Source organism: Antechinus flavipes, chromosome 2, assembly GCF_016432865.1.
Source record: "Antechinus flavipes isolate AdamAnt ecotype Samford, QLD, Australia chromosome 2, AdamAnt_v2, whole genome shotgun sequence".
In the NCBI taxonomy this organism is placed as follows: domain Eukaryota; kingdom Metazoa; phylum Chordata; class Mammalia; order Dasyuromorphia; family Dasyuridae; genus Antechinus; species Antechinus flavipes.
Window position 1 is genome coordinate 478,981,264 of NC_067399.1, and position 21,228 is coordinate 479,002,491.

Consider the following 21,228-nt stretch of genomic DNA (forward strand, 5'->3'; position numbering starts at 1 on the left):
CTATCTTAAGGGCTGTTCTTTATTAAATTTGCAATACTATGACTAACAAATAGTCTCCCTATCAATGCATAAATAACATGGGCTTGCCAAAAATAACTAAAATCTTGCTCAATTTTTAAAAAATCAAGTAATTTCTGAAAGAGGTTTAGAAGTATTAGAGGTATCCAAAAAAGATCTACAATTACATTTCTTGTATTTTTATATCACTATCAATGTACAGAGCTTTGGGAAACCTAGAGGACAGGAGAGAGAAATAGTAATGGGGAGAGAAAGAGGGGAAAAAGCATTTTCATGTGCCTCATTGTTCTGCATTTCACCAAACTTTGTCACAGAATCTTCCATACAACTCTTTTATGTGCTATCGGTGACATAATTTCTATTTTTTTTCACCAGCCATTATATATGATAAATAAAACAATGCACTGAAAACACTGAAATCTCTCATCAATGTCTTTGTGAAAAGGGCCCAGATAAATGAGTCTTGGAATCAAAGGCAGATTACATGACTGACCATGTATCATCTTCTATGTATTGAACGTAGTCTTTGTAAAGATAGAGCGGTAATAAAAAGTGGTATTGTGTGCTCTGAAAGGCTGTGTGGGTCTGTGCATGACTAATCTGTCTTTCTGCATTATTTTATTCAATCTTCTCTGACTTTATGCCTTTGACATTTTTGCTACACTCAGTAAATTTGAGTGAATAGGCAATTTTAAAGAATTTTTATAGGGCTTCAGAGAAGTCATATGCAGACTGTATCTTTGTTCAAATTTAACAGTTTAAATATTTCCTTTGTCTAGGATGCAGAGTAATCTTTAGACAAAAAAAAAAAAAAAAAAAAGGAAAAACGCCTAACCTTTACTTAAGATTTTTCAGTGTTTCCGGAAGCACTTCTAGTATTAAATAAGAAAGGGCGGAAAAAAAAAAAAAAGTGACCAAGAATTCACCCAACTTCTGTGATTATAAACAAGATACCAGGGCCTTTTATGAAAATTAGGGCATTGCTTCTTCCCCATAAGGACAAGAAAGACAAGCAATGAAATAAAGTGAAACTACTTTCAATCTGAAACTCTTTCTCGCATCAGCCACTTTTTCTAACTTAATACTGCAAAAAAAAGTGGTGGTTTCCTAGTAAATTCCTATTTCTCGCATGTCTTAAATGAATTGATAATATCATACACAGCAAATTATCTTCATTTAAAATATTAATATGGCTATACAATGTGGTTTTAGTAATCTGTGCTACAGAAACATGCATTGTATAAATAAGAAAATAATTTTCTTTGGTAAATTGGGCAGAAGTTTTTATCAGAAGTATGTTCAAACATAAATCTCAAAAAATTCACTCATTTCTTTTTAAACTATTGAATAATTCTCAGAAAAGCTAACAAATGAAAATCTGTTTTTCTAGTCAATCTCAATGCTTTAGCTAACAGTTATTAAAATAACAATAACCAAACTATTGAAAATAGACTTATGACTAAAGATGACCCTAAATTTACACCTTAATAAGTTGGAAAGAATTCACATTTTATAAAAATTAAAACATTTTCTAAGTGGGCACTTTATTTTTAATGAAAGCTCTATAAAATGTATTCAGCAGGATGGTCAAAAGTTGAAGTCCATTCCTATTCTATTTAAGCTGGTACTGAGAAATTAAACATGCCTCATATTCTATTTGAAGGATATCTTACATGACCATTTTCGTGTAGTAATCTACACTAGCAACCTACTAACACTTCCCAACCTGGAAGGCACTAATTCGGTCATGTCCCCCCTACTCATCTATCTCCACAATGGCACAATGAAAGATAACATCATAACACTGATTTTGTCTTTGCTCTTTCATAGCAAACAGCCAAGCCCCAGCCATGCAAACCCTGATTTTTGTAGTAACCATTCATCCCAGGGCTGGAGAAAGGGGAACTCATTTATTAAATATTTACTATCAGACAATTTTTAAGACTTTTTAAAAACTATTTTCTCACTTGATCCTGTGAAGTAGGTTAGGAAACTGAGGCAGAAAGATTTTCTCAGGTTTACACAGCTGATGGGGTCAGATCTGACTTCAAGCCCAATGTTCTATCTAGCTGTCTAAGAGCAATTTAGGTTAACATACCTTAGTATTTAAGGAAATTTGAGTGCTATGTGGGTAAACTACCTATAAGTTGATATGATAGAATTAGAAACATCTATCACAGGACAAGTTTGACACCTCTTTTTGTTTCGCGGTAAACTGGCACTTGCTTGAATGGAAAGAAAGTCCTAGTTGCATAGGTAACTGGTGGGTTTTCCCTGTTGTATAAGGAAACTTTTGGCTACAACTAGCCCTGATACCTCATTACCAAAAATTAATGGATTGTTTAGCTTTAGCTCAGACCTCCAGTAAATAGACAGGAATCATTATGAATTATGCTCCTAGAATGCTTACATACTTCTAGTAGAGAATGGAAACTGGATGCAATATCCCTGAGTCTTCAACTTCAGCCTTATAAATGCATAAGGATTTCACATTTCCATGTGAGACTTAATTGTGACACCCTGTCCCATTCCACAGCAGACATATGAAAATACTTTTTATTACTGCAAAGCACTTGATATAAATTTCTTAAAATGAAAGATTGGTAAGCCTAAAAATGCAGGATAATGATTCATTTATAGATCCCTGATAATAGATGTGATTTCTATTACTCTCTTACCACATAAAGAATTAATCCTATTCCTGGAGAAAGAATATGTAGCCTTCCTCTTTATGAACCAACATCATAAAATTGGGTAAACAACAAACACTACATCAACTAGGTTTCCTTATGATTTATAACACTGGAAACCAAGACTGGTTTAATTTCAAAGGCTTCTTTGCAAATTTTTACCTTAAATAATGAACCTTTTAAAACTGAATAAGCTAACCTTACTCCCAAAACAAAACACACACACAAAAAAATGTTTTACTATTTAAAAGAAATTCTCCCCAACATTAGTTAGAATAAGCAAGATGTGGCATTTGCATTTTTATAACCCTGTTACTTAAAAGTGAAACAGTGGAAGGAAAGACCCAAAGACACTCTTCTCTGTATGCTTTAATCCCAGCCTGAGATTTTTATGCTTGAGAGCACCTTATGATGCTGTAACTAACCTCAAACCTGGAGCAGCAGGGGGGCAACAAACCTCAGAATACAGCAATGTCATGCTTTACAGGCACACTCTCGGCAACAGCATGAATGAGGGGAAAAAATTGGTTGCCTAGGAAACCTTCTAGTCTTGGTAATTATTACTGTAACTGACTGCACACCCCACCTATAACAGAAATGAATAATAATTTATAATCGCTGACTGGCAGCTTTCTGTTGTTGCTTTTGCTCACCACTGCTACCTACTGGCATGCAAAATTAATTACATGTGAACAGCTGGGCCATGTCAGAGAAAAACCCCACCAAAAAGTATATTGAGAGAAACAATCTCCCATATCGCCCCACCATGTTCTGAATGTAGCTCACTAAATTGCTACTCAATCAATAGAGCAAAAATGGAAAGTGCTTTGTGCTCATCTAAACAATAGGGATAGAAAAGTCTAATGGAAGTTGCTCATCTCAATTAAAAGCAATTTCATATTGTGATATTAGACCAAAAGAAAACACTTAATAGGTTAACATAATCTAAGGGGAACATATATCTCAATGACCCCAAATATGGCTTACAAAACTATTTAATAGTATAGAATGATACAATACAAAATTGCTATAACTAAAGCACTGTCTGGTAGTTTTGATCAATTAAACTACATAATTAACAAAGATGGTCCATTTATCTTGGGTTGTCTAATTTGGAGTACAGTGTTAGAGTATTTCTACTGGAAGACTAGTTTGTTTAGAAATTAGAACACTCATAGTGATTTACTGGATTTGATTTAAAAGACACAGCAGGAGTTGGCAAAATTCACATATCATGGGGTTAATGTGGGTTAGAATGTAGCTATTTGTATTACAAAAATATTGCATACCAAATACACACATCTGATTTCTTTTCATCCTAGTTCATCTTTTGCAGTAGAAGTCACTTGGTTGAAATGAACACAAAAAGACACAAAACCCTAACAGCTGTGTTAGAAACAATAAGAGCACGTGGGATTTTTCGATTTTAGATTCCTATAAGTAAGGCAAATTGTTATGTCAGTAATAAGTTGCAACATACAGTGTTACTCAAAAAGGTTAACTTTATCTTTAGGTACCAAGAGAGAGGCACCAAGCCACAAGGGTGAGTATTCCCATCAAAATCAAATTCTCATATGCACAAAGGCAGTCTGTTGCTTCTGTACATCCATGTTTCTAGCTTCACTGGTTCAGTCTTAGTTTTTGTTTTGTTTTTTTTAAGTCGAGACTTCATTTCAGGTGGAAAACAACAAAGACTAAATAGCAATCCCGTGTTAGGTGGTCATTCATTTAATAGTCTCAAAAAACTACAAATACTACAAATAATTATTTGGTCTTTGAGAATTGAATTTTAAAATTTCCAGATAATTTTCCAAGTTTTTAAAAAAAATTTGCCTAGTTCCTTGTAGTTCTCTCCTCATAAAGAAACCTATTTAATGATGCTCAACCTATATATTTAACTTTCTTAAACTATATGCAAAACCAAATCCAAATGCTTAGAAGCCCAAGACTGGCCTTAGAAAACAGAAGCTGTTAGATTAGTTAGTAATGCTAAGGAGGGTGGGAGATGGAGAGGGAATGAAAAAAAATTCCATTTCATAGCTGAAAAACTTGTATGAAAGGTCGAGACCCAATTAAAAACTGCTACTTGAACCCCTATTTTTTTAAATCTCCAAAATCATTATTACAAATTCTATACCTACATGACTAATGTAGTATTCATATCTTCAAAAGCTTATGTCATTACCTAATTTTCAAATGTTTTGTATAAAAATTACATTCTTTTAAAAAACACCTTTTTCCAAGTAAAAACCAGTGTGTACAAATGTCATACTCCTGAAGTAAAATATCTAGTAGGATAGCATTCATATTTAGCATTTGCTAAGTTGTAAAAAGTTCCCAAATATGCCACACATTAAAGGATCACTTGACCTTTTTTTTTTGCTTCTGTTATTATAGAAAGCTCCAATTTATTTAAGGCCTTTCACATATGAGAATGACAAATCACTAAAATTTTAGTTTTTCCTCTATTTTCATATGAAAATAGAATCTTTCATCAATTCATCTCTTTCTCCTTACCTCCCCAAATACCAAAGCCACATTGGCAATGACTGTCCCAATTTTTAAGATTGCTTCAGCCTCCCAAAATGCCTCAAATATTAGTCACTATACTTACTCAAATATAACACAATTAGGAATCCTCTGGGGTAAAGTCAAACTTACCAGCTCTATCACTACTACTGACAACTTTATGCCTTATCCCTCCGTCCCCCCTTCCCAACTGAATAATCTTTACTACTTTCATGTATCCAGCCCAAATCTCTTAATTCCAAAAATGATCCTCTTAATCACTATGGAAATAAAAGAAAATTTAAAAATCTCTGTTTCCAATTTGGATAATTACTTTCTTATTATGGAAAAGTTTTGATCAGTAAGGTTACATTTTTGTTGAATTCTAAATATAATGTATACCCCTATGTATCCTGACAATCCTATGTTAAATAATAAGTCAATATACAGGTAACAAAGAAATCCTCCAATTAACCATTTGTATTTCATTGGCTCTCTAAGGAAACTAGAATTGGTATTTCTCTGAACTAAAAAATTGGAAAACAAAATTGTAACTGTTAGTTTCCAGTAAATTTAACATATATACAGTAAACTTACTAGAGAATTGTATTCCCTGGTTAGATAATAAGGTATTCTGATAAGATAGCAATCATATTCTCAATTTTCAAAGAACCAGAATGCAAAGATATTTTCCACTAAAGTTATAGTCAATATAAATACATAAATCAACCTTCTTCTATTATGCCAAAGGTAGTCCAGAGATCATATACACATACATGCATTCCTACACATATTACATATATATGTATGCATACATATACCTGTACATAACATATACATGACCTTATATTTCTACAATACTTAGTTTTCAAATCACTCAATTTTCAAAGAACCAGAATGCAAAGATATTTTCCACTAAAGTTATAGTCAATATAAATACATAAATCAACCTTCTTCTATTATGCCAAAGGTAGTCCAGGGATCATATACACACACATGCATTCCTACACATATTACATATATATGTATACAGGTATACATATACCTGTACGTAACATATACATGACCTTATATTTCTACAATACTTAGTTTTCAAATCACTTTCATCTATACTTACTTGATTCTATCAGAGAAGAAAGGCATTGTTACTTTTTTCTGTTGAAGACATGCTCACCCTCCAAAGTCCAATTTGGTTGTTCCATCCTCCCTGAAGCCTTCATTTGGTTCCTTACTCATACCTGGTCCAGCCTGAAACCATCTCTCTTTCCTTAAGATTTTTGGTTGCTGGAGCAGTCTTTTGAATTATCAGTTATTCTCATACATACTATTTACATAGCCTGCAACCTTCCCATTCCCCTATGTCCCTCAAAAGAATACAAACTCCTTAAGGAAGGGAACATTTCAATCTATCTTATACTCACTTCTTAGCATAATATTTTTTATATAGAACTGCAATAGATATTTAATAATTATTGGGATTAGTCCCATTTTACAGATAGGAAAACAGAAATACTGAGAAGTTATTTCTCCAAAGCCACGATAGAAAGCAGGACTGGAAGACAATGTCTTACTTCACCTAAAGCTACCTAGTTGTCAAGTAGAATTTGGTGCTGGAATTTATCTTTACCACTTTTAATTCACTGTTTTCCAGTATTAAAACTGAAGGCATAACAATTTAAACTATCAAGTTTAGAGGTTTTTTGAAAAGGGACAAGTGCCTCTACTTTCTTCAAAAGCAGACAAATCTCTGGCAGCCACAATGTTACATACTGCTACACAATTATAAGGTCTTTTCAAGCAATCTTAATCGTTGTGAGAGACAGACAATGTTTCAAAGAAGAATCTCAACCTTCACAAAGAGCAAGGAGCTTCAAAATAGGCTTCTGGATCACCCAAAGTCACTTCAAGACTGGGTGATCTCATCTATAAATGATATATAAAATCCAGTTGTCCTTAAATGTTATATCTGTATAATTACATCGATATATAAATATATATGGCTAATAGCCATTCTCTTAAAGATAAAAGTATTCAAAAGATATGAAGTTCTCAAAAGAACTGCAAAGTATTCATAATCACTTGAAAAAAAAATGTTTTAATCACACCAATAGAAATGTAAATCAAAACAATCCTGAAGTTTTACTTCACATCTTGAAAACTGACTATTGCCATTTTTTGATATTTTTGCCAATATTGGGGGAAGGGAGGTGGTTTGTCGAAAGCTATGTACTCTACTCTATTGATGGTAGAGTATGGCACAACCATTTTGGAAAGCAATTTTTAATTATGTAAAAATAATGTTCATATCCTTTGAACCATATTTAAGATAAGAAAAAAAGTTCTCATATACTCCAAAATACTTGTAGTAGCACTTTTTGTGACAGTTAAGAATTGGAAACAAAGAATATGGGATGGTTAAAAGAAAATCATGAATATAACAATATTACTGTGTTGTAAGAAATATATACAATTAACACAGAATAGCATGGAAAAATTTACATGACTAGATGCAGAATGAAGCAGAGCTAGAAATATATACAATAACTACAACAACGTGAATAAAAAGAGTAATAATGTACTCTCCCCCAAAAAAAGTAAATGTAACAAAATTATAAAGCTCAAACATGTCTTTAATGAAGATACCCTCACATACTCCTTGGTAGAAATGAAAAGATTCATTTCTCAACATATCTATAATGGTATTGACTTTTTTTCTCTCTCTAAAATTTCTTCCCCTCTCTGACAGGGGGAAAAAAAAGAATAATATTTGAGGTAACTATCATGGAATAAAAAACAGGAAATATCAATAAAAATACTTTTAAAAGAAAGTAAATTCCTATTTGTGAGGAATACTATTATACCCTCCAGAAGATAATTGTAACAAGGGCTCTTTTCTCACGCCTATAGTAATCTGGGAACTAAGAACCTTATAAATTTATTAAATGGCTACTTGATCAAAACTACTAAAGGACAAATGTTTAGTTTTGGTTTCTTATGGGAAAATTATTAACATTAGGCTCCTGCTTTGATTTATCCAAGTCTACCAGCATTAGTTCTCAATCCTATATTATTTAAAATAAATATTCATAAAACTATTTTACAGTTTGCACTGTTCTAGTTACAAAATAGCTTCTACTTTTCTAGGACATAATTTCATTTTGTTTAGCCAAGAATTCATTAAAGAAGCTATAAATAACCTCCTTTAAATATTTAGTCATGAATAGAGGGTGGACTGGCATTGATGACTTATTTTAGTACTAATGCAGCATGCTTTTTAAAAAGCCACATTTTAGCTTGCATAAAGTTAATGATTAACACTTGCAATGTAATTTTCAATACATTTAAAATAAATTTCTATTCATTCTAGATAGTTATGTTAAAAGTAAATATTTTACTTCAGTTATTTACTATTAGAAAAGTAACCTCAGAGAAAGAAAATATTTACAGTATCAGACCATGAAAATTCCTTCAAAAGAACTTCTTAGGTCTAAATTCTTCTTTCCCAACATATAACCCCCAGTTAACAGTTATAAGAAATTACATGTACCAGGAAGAAAAGTGCATATGTAATTGTAAGAACTTTGAGTAGATACTGTGTATATTATATAATAGATATGTGAATAATAGGGCTTTAATATCTAACGAGAAGTTACAAAATAAAGAAGATTTAGAGACCATAGATTTCATTTTTTTTTTACTTGAAAAATTCTATTTTACAAAATACCACTTTTACCATGAGAGAAACTTCCTTTTAAAGTGTGTAAACAATTTTTCTGCCTCAAAGATTGTTACATTGTAAGAGAAATTACTAGAAGGGGAAAGGAAACAAATTCTGAAACAGCCACCTATTTGCAAAACCTACAACAATGTAGATACAAAACTGTCTTTAAAATGCTAAAGCAAGTAATGAAATATAATTGTTGAATCCATTTGAAATTTTTAAAGTTTCTTTAAAATGGTCCATATGGTATGTAGAACATCACAGCTGGTACAAAACTGCTTGTACTTGGGTTGAAACACAAAAACAATGCATGTGAATAGTATTCTTTGAAAAATAATTCCAAATGCTGCTACTGCATCATGAAGCAAACACAGACAAAGGTACTGACAGCATACAGAGAAATTAACAAAATAAAGTGAATATTCAAGTATTCAAACATTTATTTTTAATCTTTTTAAATACCACTGATAAAGAGGTAAAAAGAACTCGCCAAAATAGCATAGGATGCATTACTTCTAACTACATGTAAGTGACATTCATAACAAATTGCAAAACTGTGCTTTAAGATGCAAATTTCCATTTTCTAGGCAAGCCTAGTTTCTCTGTTGCAATCTGGCAGCTTTGAATTTTGAAATTCTTTTTGTAGTTTCTTCTGATACTTCTGACAAAACTTCTTTTCGTTCAGGTATAGTTGGTAAAACAGGATGCACAGTGCCTGGGTGTGGTATTACAGGAGATAAAAGTTCTTTTTCTATTACAGTTCCAGAAAAAGCCTACAAAAGAAAAAAAAAATCAAAATGAGAAAACAAAATGCAAATGTGGTATATGTCCCTAAGGTCCATATTATTCTAATTAAATTAATTATTTTAATCAAAAGAACTACCTTTTTAAAAAAATCAATGGCAATTTAATATATATAGTCAAATTTTAATTAAGCTTAAAATAGAATTCTGAAAAGCACCATCTCTGAACGTTATTCTTAACCATAAATTGCCTTTTATAAAGCTGAGGCTATCTATAATATCTGTCTGTCTGTCTGTCTCACACACACCCACACCCACACACAAACACAAAATAAAGTTTTATCTTATAGTATGAAAATGTAATTTTGAAAACTATTCAATGTTTTTCAAAAATATTTTATAACTTAACTCGGCCTTCTCTAACTAAATTTTGATATAATTTGCCAAGCTACATGTTCTGTTTCCTTTTCAACCAAAGGTGAGAAAAATGACTTAAGACAAATACAATGTGTACATGAGAAGCAACATTTCAAAGGAAATCAAGGGCTCCTTGGTGGAAAGTTCTCAAAACATATTCTTACTTTTTATGGATTTCAATGAACTAGAAGCTATTTTACAATATGAGCAAGAATTTATTTATCATAATAAAGTTTTGAAAAATAGCCAAAATTCCAACTTAAACTGAGAGTGAAAACTTACTTTCAAAATATCTGCCAGAATCATGAACTAATTCTTTCAGTGTTAAATTTTATAATTATATGCCACCTCTACTACTAATAATAATAATAATAATCATTATTATTACAATTGGCATTTATATAGTATCTAATGTGTACACACACACACACACACACACACACACACACACACACACACACACTGCAGTGCCAGACACTAATAATCACTTGACAAATAATTTCAGTTGATCTTCCCAACAATCCTCAAGCTTGGATGATATTGCACACTTTGCAGTTAAGGAAACTGAAGAGGGAAACAAAGGTTAAATTATTTGTCCAAGATCACACGGTTAGTCAATGTGTGAGACTGAATTTCAACTCAGATTTTCCTGATCCAGAACCCAACATTATATCTCTATACCACCTAGCTGCCCCTAATACTACCTATTATAATACAAAAAGCAAAGCTAATATGAAAAAAATTTTAACAACTTCCTGATTTTGGTGCTATCTCAAAAAATTATGAACTTTATGAATTTTAATTTTTTGTTTTGCAAAATAGCAAAAGTAAATGCTGCTTTCCACAAAGAGTCCCTAACTTGTTAAACTATTACTTAAAGCACATATAAACCATGAATTTAAAAACCATTTTTTATATAATTCCCTTACATACTGAATGTACCAGTCACCCCATAAAGATAGATAGCAGTATCTAGTTACAAAAACATGCATGCATACACGTACATCTTACATGAAAAACATATTTCAATATTTAAAGTTTCTCAAAGTGTTCAGATCATTATAACCTTCTTCTATACCTAACTAGAATCTTCAACAGTGGTGGCCAAAAAAATTTGTTACCTGATAAGCCAAATGCTCTGATGTTAAGGCCTCTTTACTTACTCCTTAAATATCAGGATTCTTTTCAGGTTCAATAAATAGTTTGTTAGGGCCTATCAACTCCACTAACAGTTATCAAGAAATTCAACCAAAATGAGTTCTCAGAAGAGCATATTAACAGAGTAACACAGATCTACTCTCATACAAATGTGTGTGTGTGTGTGTGTGTATACATATACAGATGTGTATTATTTATGTGTGTATGTATGTACATGTTAGAGACAGGTATGTATATACAATAGTATATCAGTCCTGCCTCTTACACACAGTGTGAACATACAAGTAAAATAAATACAACTTTCAGGCAACTAAGACTACACAATACATCTCAGTTACCAGATAGTATAGAATATCAAATCTTAGTTCAATAATTTTCCTTTAAATCTAGAGAAAAAAGAATTTTAATAACATCCACACAAAATCCATCAAGTCAAATTTAAGTAAAATATCACTTCATCTTACCCTATATTTTTATATAGGACAAGAAAATCAAGGCAAAGTGGTCTTTTACAAGTCTCTTCTTTCACATATTTTTTTCAATTCAAATTTTAAATATAGCCTAAGAAAGTACTCATCTATTAATATGGATAAAAAATATATATTGTCCACACACACACATACACACACACACACACACACACACACACACACACCATACATAACTATAGTGGACAAACTATACAAACTGATGAATATGGCCCAGAATTTGAAGATGAAAAGAGTGGGCTAGACAGAATTTGGGAAACTACAAAGTTCCCTTAGTGACCTCAAATTTTCCCCAAGAGTAAAGACCTATCTTTTTTAATGCCAGTATTCTATAAATACTATTGTACAGCTGAAAATTATGAAAACATTACAGTTTAAAGCCATTAAAGGTAAGTATCAGCCAGAGGGCAACAGAGAGGAATATGATGAATATAAGCAGACTCAAATATATTATAGAGGAACTACAAAAAGAAGAAGGAAATAAAAGATGTTATCATAGAAAAGGGTAATCAAAAACAAAAAGCAAAAGGGGGGGGGGGGGGATAGGTCATATAACAAGAACAAGGTATAATTTAGTGACACTTGTTTTTTCCAAATTATAGCCTCAAAATAGCAAAAGGAATTGAGGAAGGCTTCCAGTGACAAAATTACGAGTGGACATGACAAGTTATCACCAGCATTATTTGAAGAAATAGTCTGAAATATCAGATTAGAAATCCAAGTACTCGAGTTACTAATCAAGTAACTACAATTTATTAAGATATATATTTTTATTAGCAATTAAAACTTTTTCAACAATAAAAATAACATGCAAGATGCTGAAGACATTTAGTACAACTCGGAAACTAAAAATATTTTTAGTATCTAATTCAACTCTTTCCCCTACAGTGACAAGTAAGAAAAATGATGCCAGAAAAAGGAAATGACTTTGTCAAGATCCTTAGACTAATGAATTTTAGAACTACTTTCACCTGTAAGTATCTCTACAAAATTCTATTTACTAGGAAGAATTTTACTTACTCTAAATATTCAAATATTGTATATAAAATTCAGAATACAAAAGAAATTCACTTAGTTCTGAAATCTTATATGACATTTTAAAAACTATTCAGTTTTTATACAATAATATCAAAAATGTCAAGAAAACTTTAGACCCTGTGACTACAATTTTAAAAAAGAAAAATCTTAAAACACAGATTAAGCAATGTTACATTGCTTAATGTAATGACTGGTGATATAAGTATCATAAATAGTAAAAGAAAATCTATGTATTTCTTTCAAAAAAAAAATTAAATAGAACAAGATTTGGGGAATAAGAATTCACAATACCTTAGCAAAGAGGGAAGCCTAACAAACTAACTTTTAAAATAAGCTTTTTGTTCAGTCCAAAAATTGACACTGTAAATGAGGGCAAGTAAATTCTATTCTTGAAAAATAGAGGCAGTACCAATTTAGATTTTCCTTCTCTAATAAATATGTTGATGATTTTATATAAGGACCTTGCATAACCAATCAAGTATTAGAAAGTGATACCTCAAGTTTTCCTGTTAGGGGAAACAGTTTTTTCTGTTGATTTTCCTGCTCATCCAAAATGCCTTCGCTGGCATCAGTATAGGCAGCTTCATCATGACTGAGGCTCCTCATCATTCCTCGCCGGTCCTCAAGCTCAGCAGCACTGCTTTCACTAGTGTCACTGCATACACTATTTTCTCTGCTCCGAGACTTCAAAATTGATTTACGAGGGATGTATTCTCCATTCACAACATCAACAAAGACTCTATATAATATGAAAGGAAAATACATACTTTAACCTATGTATAAATCTCATGACATTTTTCTTAAAATCCTAGTATTTCTTAACAATTAAATTTGTTAATCCAACTTTTAAAATCCAGTAATTTTTATAATTATGGTTCACATGAAACTTTATAAATATCAGGGACTATGCTATCTAAAAATGTACATTTCATTGTTTTATAAAGGCATAATTTTTATCTTAACACAAAAATGGCATATTTTATAAATGCATTCCAAATGGCAACAGCTTCACATGTAACAATTTCAGACATTTTAAATAATTTAAACCATTCAGCAATATTATTTTATAAGTATATATCATGAGAAAATTTTTTTCAACTTCAAGAATTACTTTTTAGCCTTCTAACAGTGAAATTCATATTTTTAGGTATTATCTTCATTTTACAGAAGGAGACATGGAAGCAAGTGACTTCCCTAACATTACAGGGTTTTAACAAATGTCAGAAGTGGGGTTTGAACACAAATATACCAGGCTCCAAGTCCCATAATTCAATCTACGGCATCACATTGACTCCTAAACAATCCAAATTAGAGGAATGAGTAACTATAATCAACTTCAACTGTGTAATAACGTAACAAATGAATCTATCATATATATTGAAGTTATGGTCAAAAAGTACTGATTCTGTAGTCCCATCAAAATTAAAAAAAAAAAATTTGTCAAACTTAGATACAAGATTCACTTACTACATCAATTGGGTATTTTTACAAAAACATCACCCAAATGAGGAAGAGACCACACAATACTCTGCAACCACCTCTGATTAGAGATTTTGGAAAACCACCATTTTCTTTGGGAGCCTTCAGATTGCTAGGCTAAACTCACAAGAGTGTCTTATCTTTCAGGTGATTACACATGTGACCTTGTATTAATTTAAGTAACATTTTCTGTTAAAAGCACAACTACAATAAAAGAAAGAGGTGAAATCAGTCCTTTAACTATAAATTATGTACCTATAAACATCAGCAGGAGTTCTGATATTAGGTAGTTCTGGAATAGAATGGCTATTGTTGCCATTACTATTCCTCCGTTTTCGTTTGGCTTCTTCTTTCTTTTCACTGAATTTTAAAGTAGTATTTTTTCCAGTATTTATTCGTACCTAAAATAAACACACACACACACAATTATAAATTGAGATATATATAATGACCAAAGGCAAGATAGGAGTTTGTTAAATACAGTACATTATAGTAAACAATAAATAATCCTAACAGTGACAGTGTCAATTCCAGTCTTCTGACAATGCACAAAATTCATGTGTTTATACAAAAGGTCAAAAAAATCCCTATATAGTAGAAATATACCATACTCTCTGAGACATATACAAAATTCCTAACATAAATATATATATTCCTTAATCATTCCGTGATCTTAACTTCCAATTAATTTATGATTACATAAAAATTATAATGCCTAGGCTTTTAAGCATAACATTTAACACTATACCATTACTTTGTGTACAAATTCATTGCTTCAAAAGTCATGAATTTCAAAATGGAGAAGACAAAAAAAGGAACTCAGTGATCAAAAGAAATATTCAAGGGGGGCAGCTAGGTGGTACAGTGTAGAGCAACAGCCCTGAAGTCAGGAGGACCTGAGTTCAAATCTAGCCTCAGGCACGTAACATTTCCTAGCTGTGTGACCCTAAGCAAGTCACTTAATCTCAATTGCTTCAGCAAAAAAAAAAAAAAAGAAAAGAAAAAAAAAGAAATAAAAATATTTAATCAGAATATCATCAGGTTTAATGTATAAAAAAGCACAAGTAATGACCACTAACTCAATTACAAAAATTCCAAAATTAATACAATAGAATTTTACATTTACAAAGCTTTAGGATGTGGTCAGAAAGAATTTAAGATTAACCCACTAATAATCTCATAATCCCATAATGGATTTATGAAGTACTTTATAAATCAATAACTACTTATTAATCAAGCAATTCCCTGCCTAATTTTAATACTAGTAAACAAGTGGAGTTGGAGTTAAGACTATAAAAGCTATATGAAAATAAATTCAAAATTTGTTTTTCTAATCAATTCATACTCAATTCCATAGATGTAGTATAATTATATTGTTTTACTTTAATCTCTTAAACTTAGGGAATGGGCTCTAGCAATGTACAAAGTACTTTGTAAAATTATTGATTTTGCTACCCTAAGAACAAGATAAGCAAAAAAAAAATGTTTCACCAATATTTTGTATTTTATTTGAAAATACAGATAACAAATCCAAAAGCTCAAATAATTTCCAGATATAGATACTCTGACCTAACAGAAGGAACACTACACTTAGGAAATAGGCAATTTGTTTTTTTTAAGCCACAGGTCTGCAATGGAAAAAAAAAAAAAAATATATATATACATACATATATACATATACATATATATACACATATATATGTATGTATGTGTATATATATACATATACATATATATGTATGTATATGTGTGTGTGTGTGTGTGTGTGTATATATATATATATATATATATATATATATATATATATATATATATATATATATATATATATCAGGTGAGTGACTGGCCTAAGGTCATATGACCTTAGGCCAGTCACTCACCTGATAAGTCAAATTGAACTCAATAATCTCTAAGGTTTCTTCCAATTTGAAAACTTTGAAATTCAAATAAAGTTCACAGATGTACCCATTTATTTCCAACTTGGAGGGGAAACATTAACTTCCCCATAAAATTTTTCACATTTAACTAAACACATTGATTCATTTTTATACATCAAAGAGAAAAATTAAATTTAATTAAATTTAACTAAGTACAATTAAGGGACCACCTTTGCAATTTTCTAAATTTACCAATATAAGTACCGTATAGAACAATCTCTGACGTTTTTAAAGTCTTCGTTACAGAGACAGGATTATTTTTTTAAGACCTCTAGAGGTCTAAATCTTCCTCAGGCTCACATAACCACATGTTCAGTTGGGAAATAGTGAACACAATGAATCAAGCCAATCACAAATTATTTTCATGCTAAATAAGAAAAACTATTCTTCTTGCTTTAGAACTCTGAACTATACAAAGAAGCTATATCTATAAAGATAAATAAAATGACAAATTATATCATTAAGTCTATTTCTAAATTAAGAATAAGTAAAGTATACAAACCCGCTTAGGTTCAACTGTATGAGAAAAATATATTGTTGGTACGGAATTATTTCCAATTCCTAAACCATCAACACTGCCACGGCCGTCGTCGTCGTCGTCATCATCATCATCATCATCATCATCATCATCATCATCACTGTAAGAACTTGAACCATTCACTTGACCATTAAGTAACTTCGAATTTGTGATGTCTCTTTGAAAACTGCCCTGAGTAAGAGAGTCTGTTACTTTGTGTTTCATAGTCACATCTGTCTTTTGATCTTCCTTCTCCTCTTCAGAAGAGGTTATATCATCTCCATTTATAAACAAAGTATCAGATTTTCTGTAGAAAAAAGAAAAAAATTTAAGTGATTAAAATATATACATATTTAACAATATATTTATATAATAAAATTAGCAAAAACAAAAATGTATTTAAACGTGTATTTATAAACATAAACTTAACTTTATACACACACACACACACACACACACACACACACACACACACACTCCACTCACTCACTCATACTCTCTCCATGGATTGATATTTAATGTCATACCTTAAAATTTTATGGATCATATTCTGTTTATGACAAGTAGCCAATTGCTTAATTCTTCTAAAGAATTAAGAACTGGAGACAGTTAGGTAATACAGTAGATAGAGCACCAGCCCTGAAGTTAGGAGGACCTGAGTTCAAATCTAGTCTCAGATACTTCCTAACTGTGTGACCCTAGGCAAGTCACTTGATTCCAACTGTCAAAAAGGAGAAGAGAAGAGGGAAAGGGAGAGGGAGAGGGAGAAGGAGAGGGAGAGGGAAAGGAAAAGGGAGAGGGAGAGAAAAGAGAAGAAAAGAGAGGGAGAGGAGAGAAAAGAGAAGAGAAGATGAGAGAAGATGAGAGAAGAGAAGAGAAGAGAAGAAGAGAAGAGAAGAGAGAGAAGAGAAGAGAAGAGGAAGAGAAGAGAAGAGAAGAGAAGAGAAGAGAAGAGAAGAGAAGAGAAGAGAAGAGAAGAGAAGAGAAGAGAAGAGAAGAGAAGAGAAGAGAAGAGAAGAGGAGGAGAGAAGAGGAGAGGAGATGATTAGTGTGGAAAATCAATTTGGAGTTATGACTAACAAATCCCTAAACTTTGTATACCATCTGACCTACTGAACTCAAGAGAACATAGGAGAAAAGGAACCATATGTATAAAAATATTAATAACGGTTCTTTTTTTGTGGTGGCAAAGAACTGGAAACAAAGTGCGCTTATCAATTAGGGAATAATTGGACAAATAACGGTATGTGAATGGAATGGATTTTATGTGCTATAAGAAATGATAAAAGAGATGTTTTCTGAAAAACCTGGAAAAACATGTATGAACCATTAAGAATGAAATGAGAAGAACCAAGAAAGCCAGCACATGGAACACTATAAACAACTAATAGTTAGGATTACTAATAAAAAACAACACAATAAAAACACACAACTTGAAAAGTCTTAATATCTCTGATCAACTCAATGACTAGCCATGATTACAGAGGAGCCTATGGTGAAACAAGATACCCACCTCCTGATAGAGAGGTGAAGGCTTCAGGATGCAGAATAAAATGTTTTGGGGTATGGCCAATGTGGGAATCTTTTATGTTTAGCTATGCAAATTTCACACAAGATTTTTCTTTTTTTTTTTTTTCCCAAAGAGATAGGGGTGGGGAGAAAAAAAAAGATTTTTGTTAATTGAAAAAAATAACTAAAATGGAAAAAAATATTTAAGAGCTGGAAAAACATCATACATCGGGCATTACTGATGTTCAATCACAATTTAAATAGCTGTTTGTTCATTAAGTACACATTTTAAATGGCTTAAGGTTAATATTGTCCTTGTCTTTGACAAACAGATGAGAGAAACACATACTATAGATGGACAAATATAACAGGAAATTTTGAGTATTAGTAAAAATAACATTACAAGTGAGTGAAAATAAAGATATGTTTCTCCCTTTCAGGTTCAAGGAAGCCATGGACCCCAGGTTGAGAAACCTTACATTAAAAACTTTTTTAAACTATGTTATCAATTAATAAAAAATACCCAAGAACACATGAACTACAATTTCTGGATAACTTATAAAAAATTCCTATCTCATGTGGATTATGTCCTATTTTTCAAAGAAACTAATTACTGCACACGTTCCATCATTTAAGCAAAATAAAGTAGGAGCTTCTGTGGTGAGAGACTTCATTTTTAGCACTTTGACAATTCTAAATGGGTACTAATGTGTATTTTAAACATCCACTTGGTAAAGTTTCTCATATATATAAAAACATCTGACCAGATTACTAGTGTCTGCTAATTAAGCAGAAGTTTTGACATAAGGTAAGTAAAGTAAAACATTTGATACAAATATTCAAAGCAGTTGTTCTTAAAATTCAAAGAGAAAATACTCAATACTCAAATATTCAATACTCTATGAAAATTTTTTTCTATAAAACATATGGACTATTACTATGTCGTATTTGGATTAACATTCTAAGTAAAGACAGCATCACTTTGAGGCAAAATTTGCCTCTACATACCTATCGAGTTCACCCAAAAGATCTTCTTGTCTTTCTAATTCATCAAGTCGAGCCCACAGTTCCTTCTCACTGAGAAAACTGCCCTCAGATTTTGGATCATCTATGAAATCTGCTTCAAAAGCATCTGAAGTTTTTGGTTTTGAATGAGGTCTATGAGCAGTTCTGTGCTTTCCTGTGAAAATAACATATATCTTTAGCTAAACAAAAGGTAACCAAGAAGGAAAAAATAAATTAGTGACAATATTTTCACCTCATGTTGCTTGATAATTTTTCCAAGCCTCATTTTGTTAAATACCACATCTACAGAATCAAACCGTATAGGAAGATCTCAACTGGTTACAAAGATTCCAAAGAAATGTAGTAATAACATTATTCACTTAGATCAATTTTGGAACCAAATAAATTTCATTATTTAAGTACCAAAAAAATTTTTAATAAGTTGTTTGATGGGTAAGTCAAGCACGTAGCATAGAACCTTTAGAAAAGCATTATAGTGATATTCCAATATTTTTATAAAATAAAGTATTAATCCTCTAAAAGTAATGTAATTAGTACGATCATGTCAATTTGAACATGGCTTTATTTCAACTAATTCCTACTAATTTCTGAGGAAATAACACTTAGCTTAAGAAAGTTAATTTTTGTCTTTTTTTTTTAAAACTACATCAAGACTTTGAAGGAAATAGGGATCAAATCTAAATCTAAGGTACCAGGAAAGTGTTAGATATTTCCAGTTGACCTAAAATCAAACTTGCTCAAAATTAAAGTACTATCATATATTATATAGTCTTACTATATTAATATTACTATCCTAAAACATCTTTTGATTTGGATACTCTATTAAATAGAGATCTGAAAAAAATAGTGGAAATTATAATATTTAATTCTCTTTCTCTCTATAATCTTCTTTGACATAAATCACCTTTCTAAGCTAATTTCTTTCCAAATTCCTACTTGTGGAGTCACCTTTATAGAAAGCATGGTATACTGAAAAGAATACTATAGAAAGTTTTATTCATAACCTATGATCCCACTCTCACACATGTACATATTGTGTATATATGAGCATATATGTGCACATGTATATATACACGCACACACACATATATCAAGAAGGTCAAGAACTGACCAAAGGGCTCTATATGTGATAAAATATTCACAGTAATATTTCTGTGGAAGGAAAAAAAAAATATCCTACAAATAAAATAAGTGCTTATTTCTTGACAAATGGCTGAACTATAGTAAATGTAATAAAATAAACATTTCTAAAAATGAGTGTGAGGAATTTAGAAACAAATGAATTATATGAGCTAATGAAGAATGAAGCAAATAAAACTAAGAGAAAAATATACACAATAATGTCAAATAAAGATGTGGGGTTTTATTCATAAGTATTGCATAATTTGGGTTGGGTTCTTATTCTTTAAAAAAGGTGGAGGGTGGGGGAGTCGTGAGTAGGCATAGATATGTGGAAATGCCTATGCTGTGAAAAAATAGACATCAATAATTTTTCTTTTGAATGCCTAGTGCCATCCATCTTTTGAATTTGAAGCCAATTAAGTTATCTTAACTAAGCTGGACGTTAATATGGTAAGGCCCTGAGACAGATTGAGGAGCATAGGGAGGGGAGAAAGAGAAGCACCAAGCTGTTTAGGAGGTGTTTAAAACAACCCAAGTCAGAAACAGAACAAGTTATAAAGTTCTTATGCAGATCAGAGTGAGACTGACTCCATGAGTGTAGCCTCTTTACTTTTAGCCTAAGTTAGATAAGGAGATGCAGTCCTTACTAAAATAAATAAATAATGGTTTTTTTGAGTTTAGGTTCCTGCCTTAAGAGTGAGGAAAGGGAATCATGCCCAAAAGGTTATCAAACTGTGCATACCCTTTGATCCAGCAGTGCTACTACTGGGCTTATACCCCAAAGAGATACTAAAGAAAGGAAAGGGACCTGTATGTGCCAAAATGTTTGTGGCAGCCCTGTTTGTAGTGGCTAGAAA

At 31.5% G+C, this 21,228-nt stretch overlaps 1 protein-coding gene across 2 annotated transcripts in view; it reads right to left on the reverse strand.

Moving 5' to 3' along the window:
* Positions 1–8,893: 8,893 nt before the first annotated feature.
* URI1 (URI1 prefoldin like chaperone) overlaps positions 8,894–21,228 on the reverse strand; it is a 66,795-nt gene continuing 54,460 nt past the window's right edge. For both annotated transcript variants that reach the window (XM_051979760.1, XM_051979759.1), the window contains 5 exons: positions 19,232–19,403; positions 16,700–17,021; positions 14,516–14,661; positions 13,277–13,520; positions 8,894–9,710 (listed from right to left, as the gene is read on the reverse strand). In XM_051979760.1, coding sequence (XP_051835720.1) covers positions 9,531–9,710; positions 13,277–13,520; positions 14,516–14,661; positions 16,700–17,021; positions 19,232–19,403 — 1,064 coding nt within the window. In that variant the 3' untranslated portion in view covers positions 8,894–9,530. The remainder of the gene's footprint in view (positions 9,711–13,276; positions 13,521–14,515; positions 14,662–16,699; positions 17,022–19,231; positions 19,404–21,228) is intronic.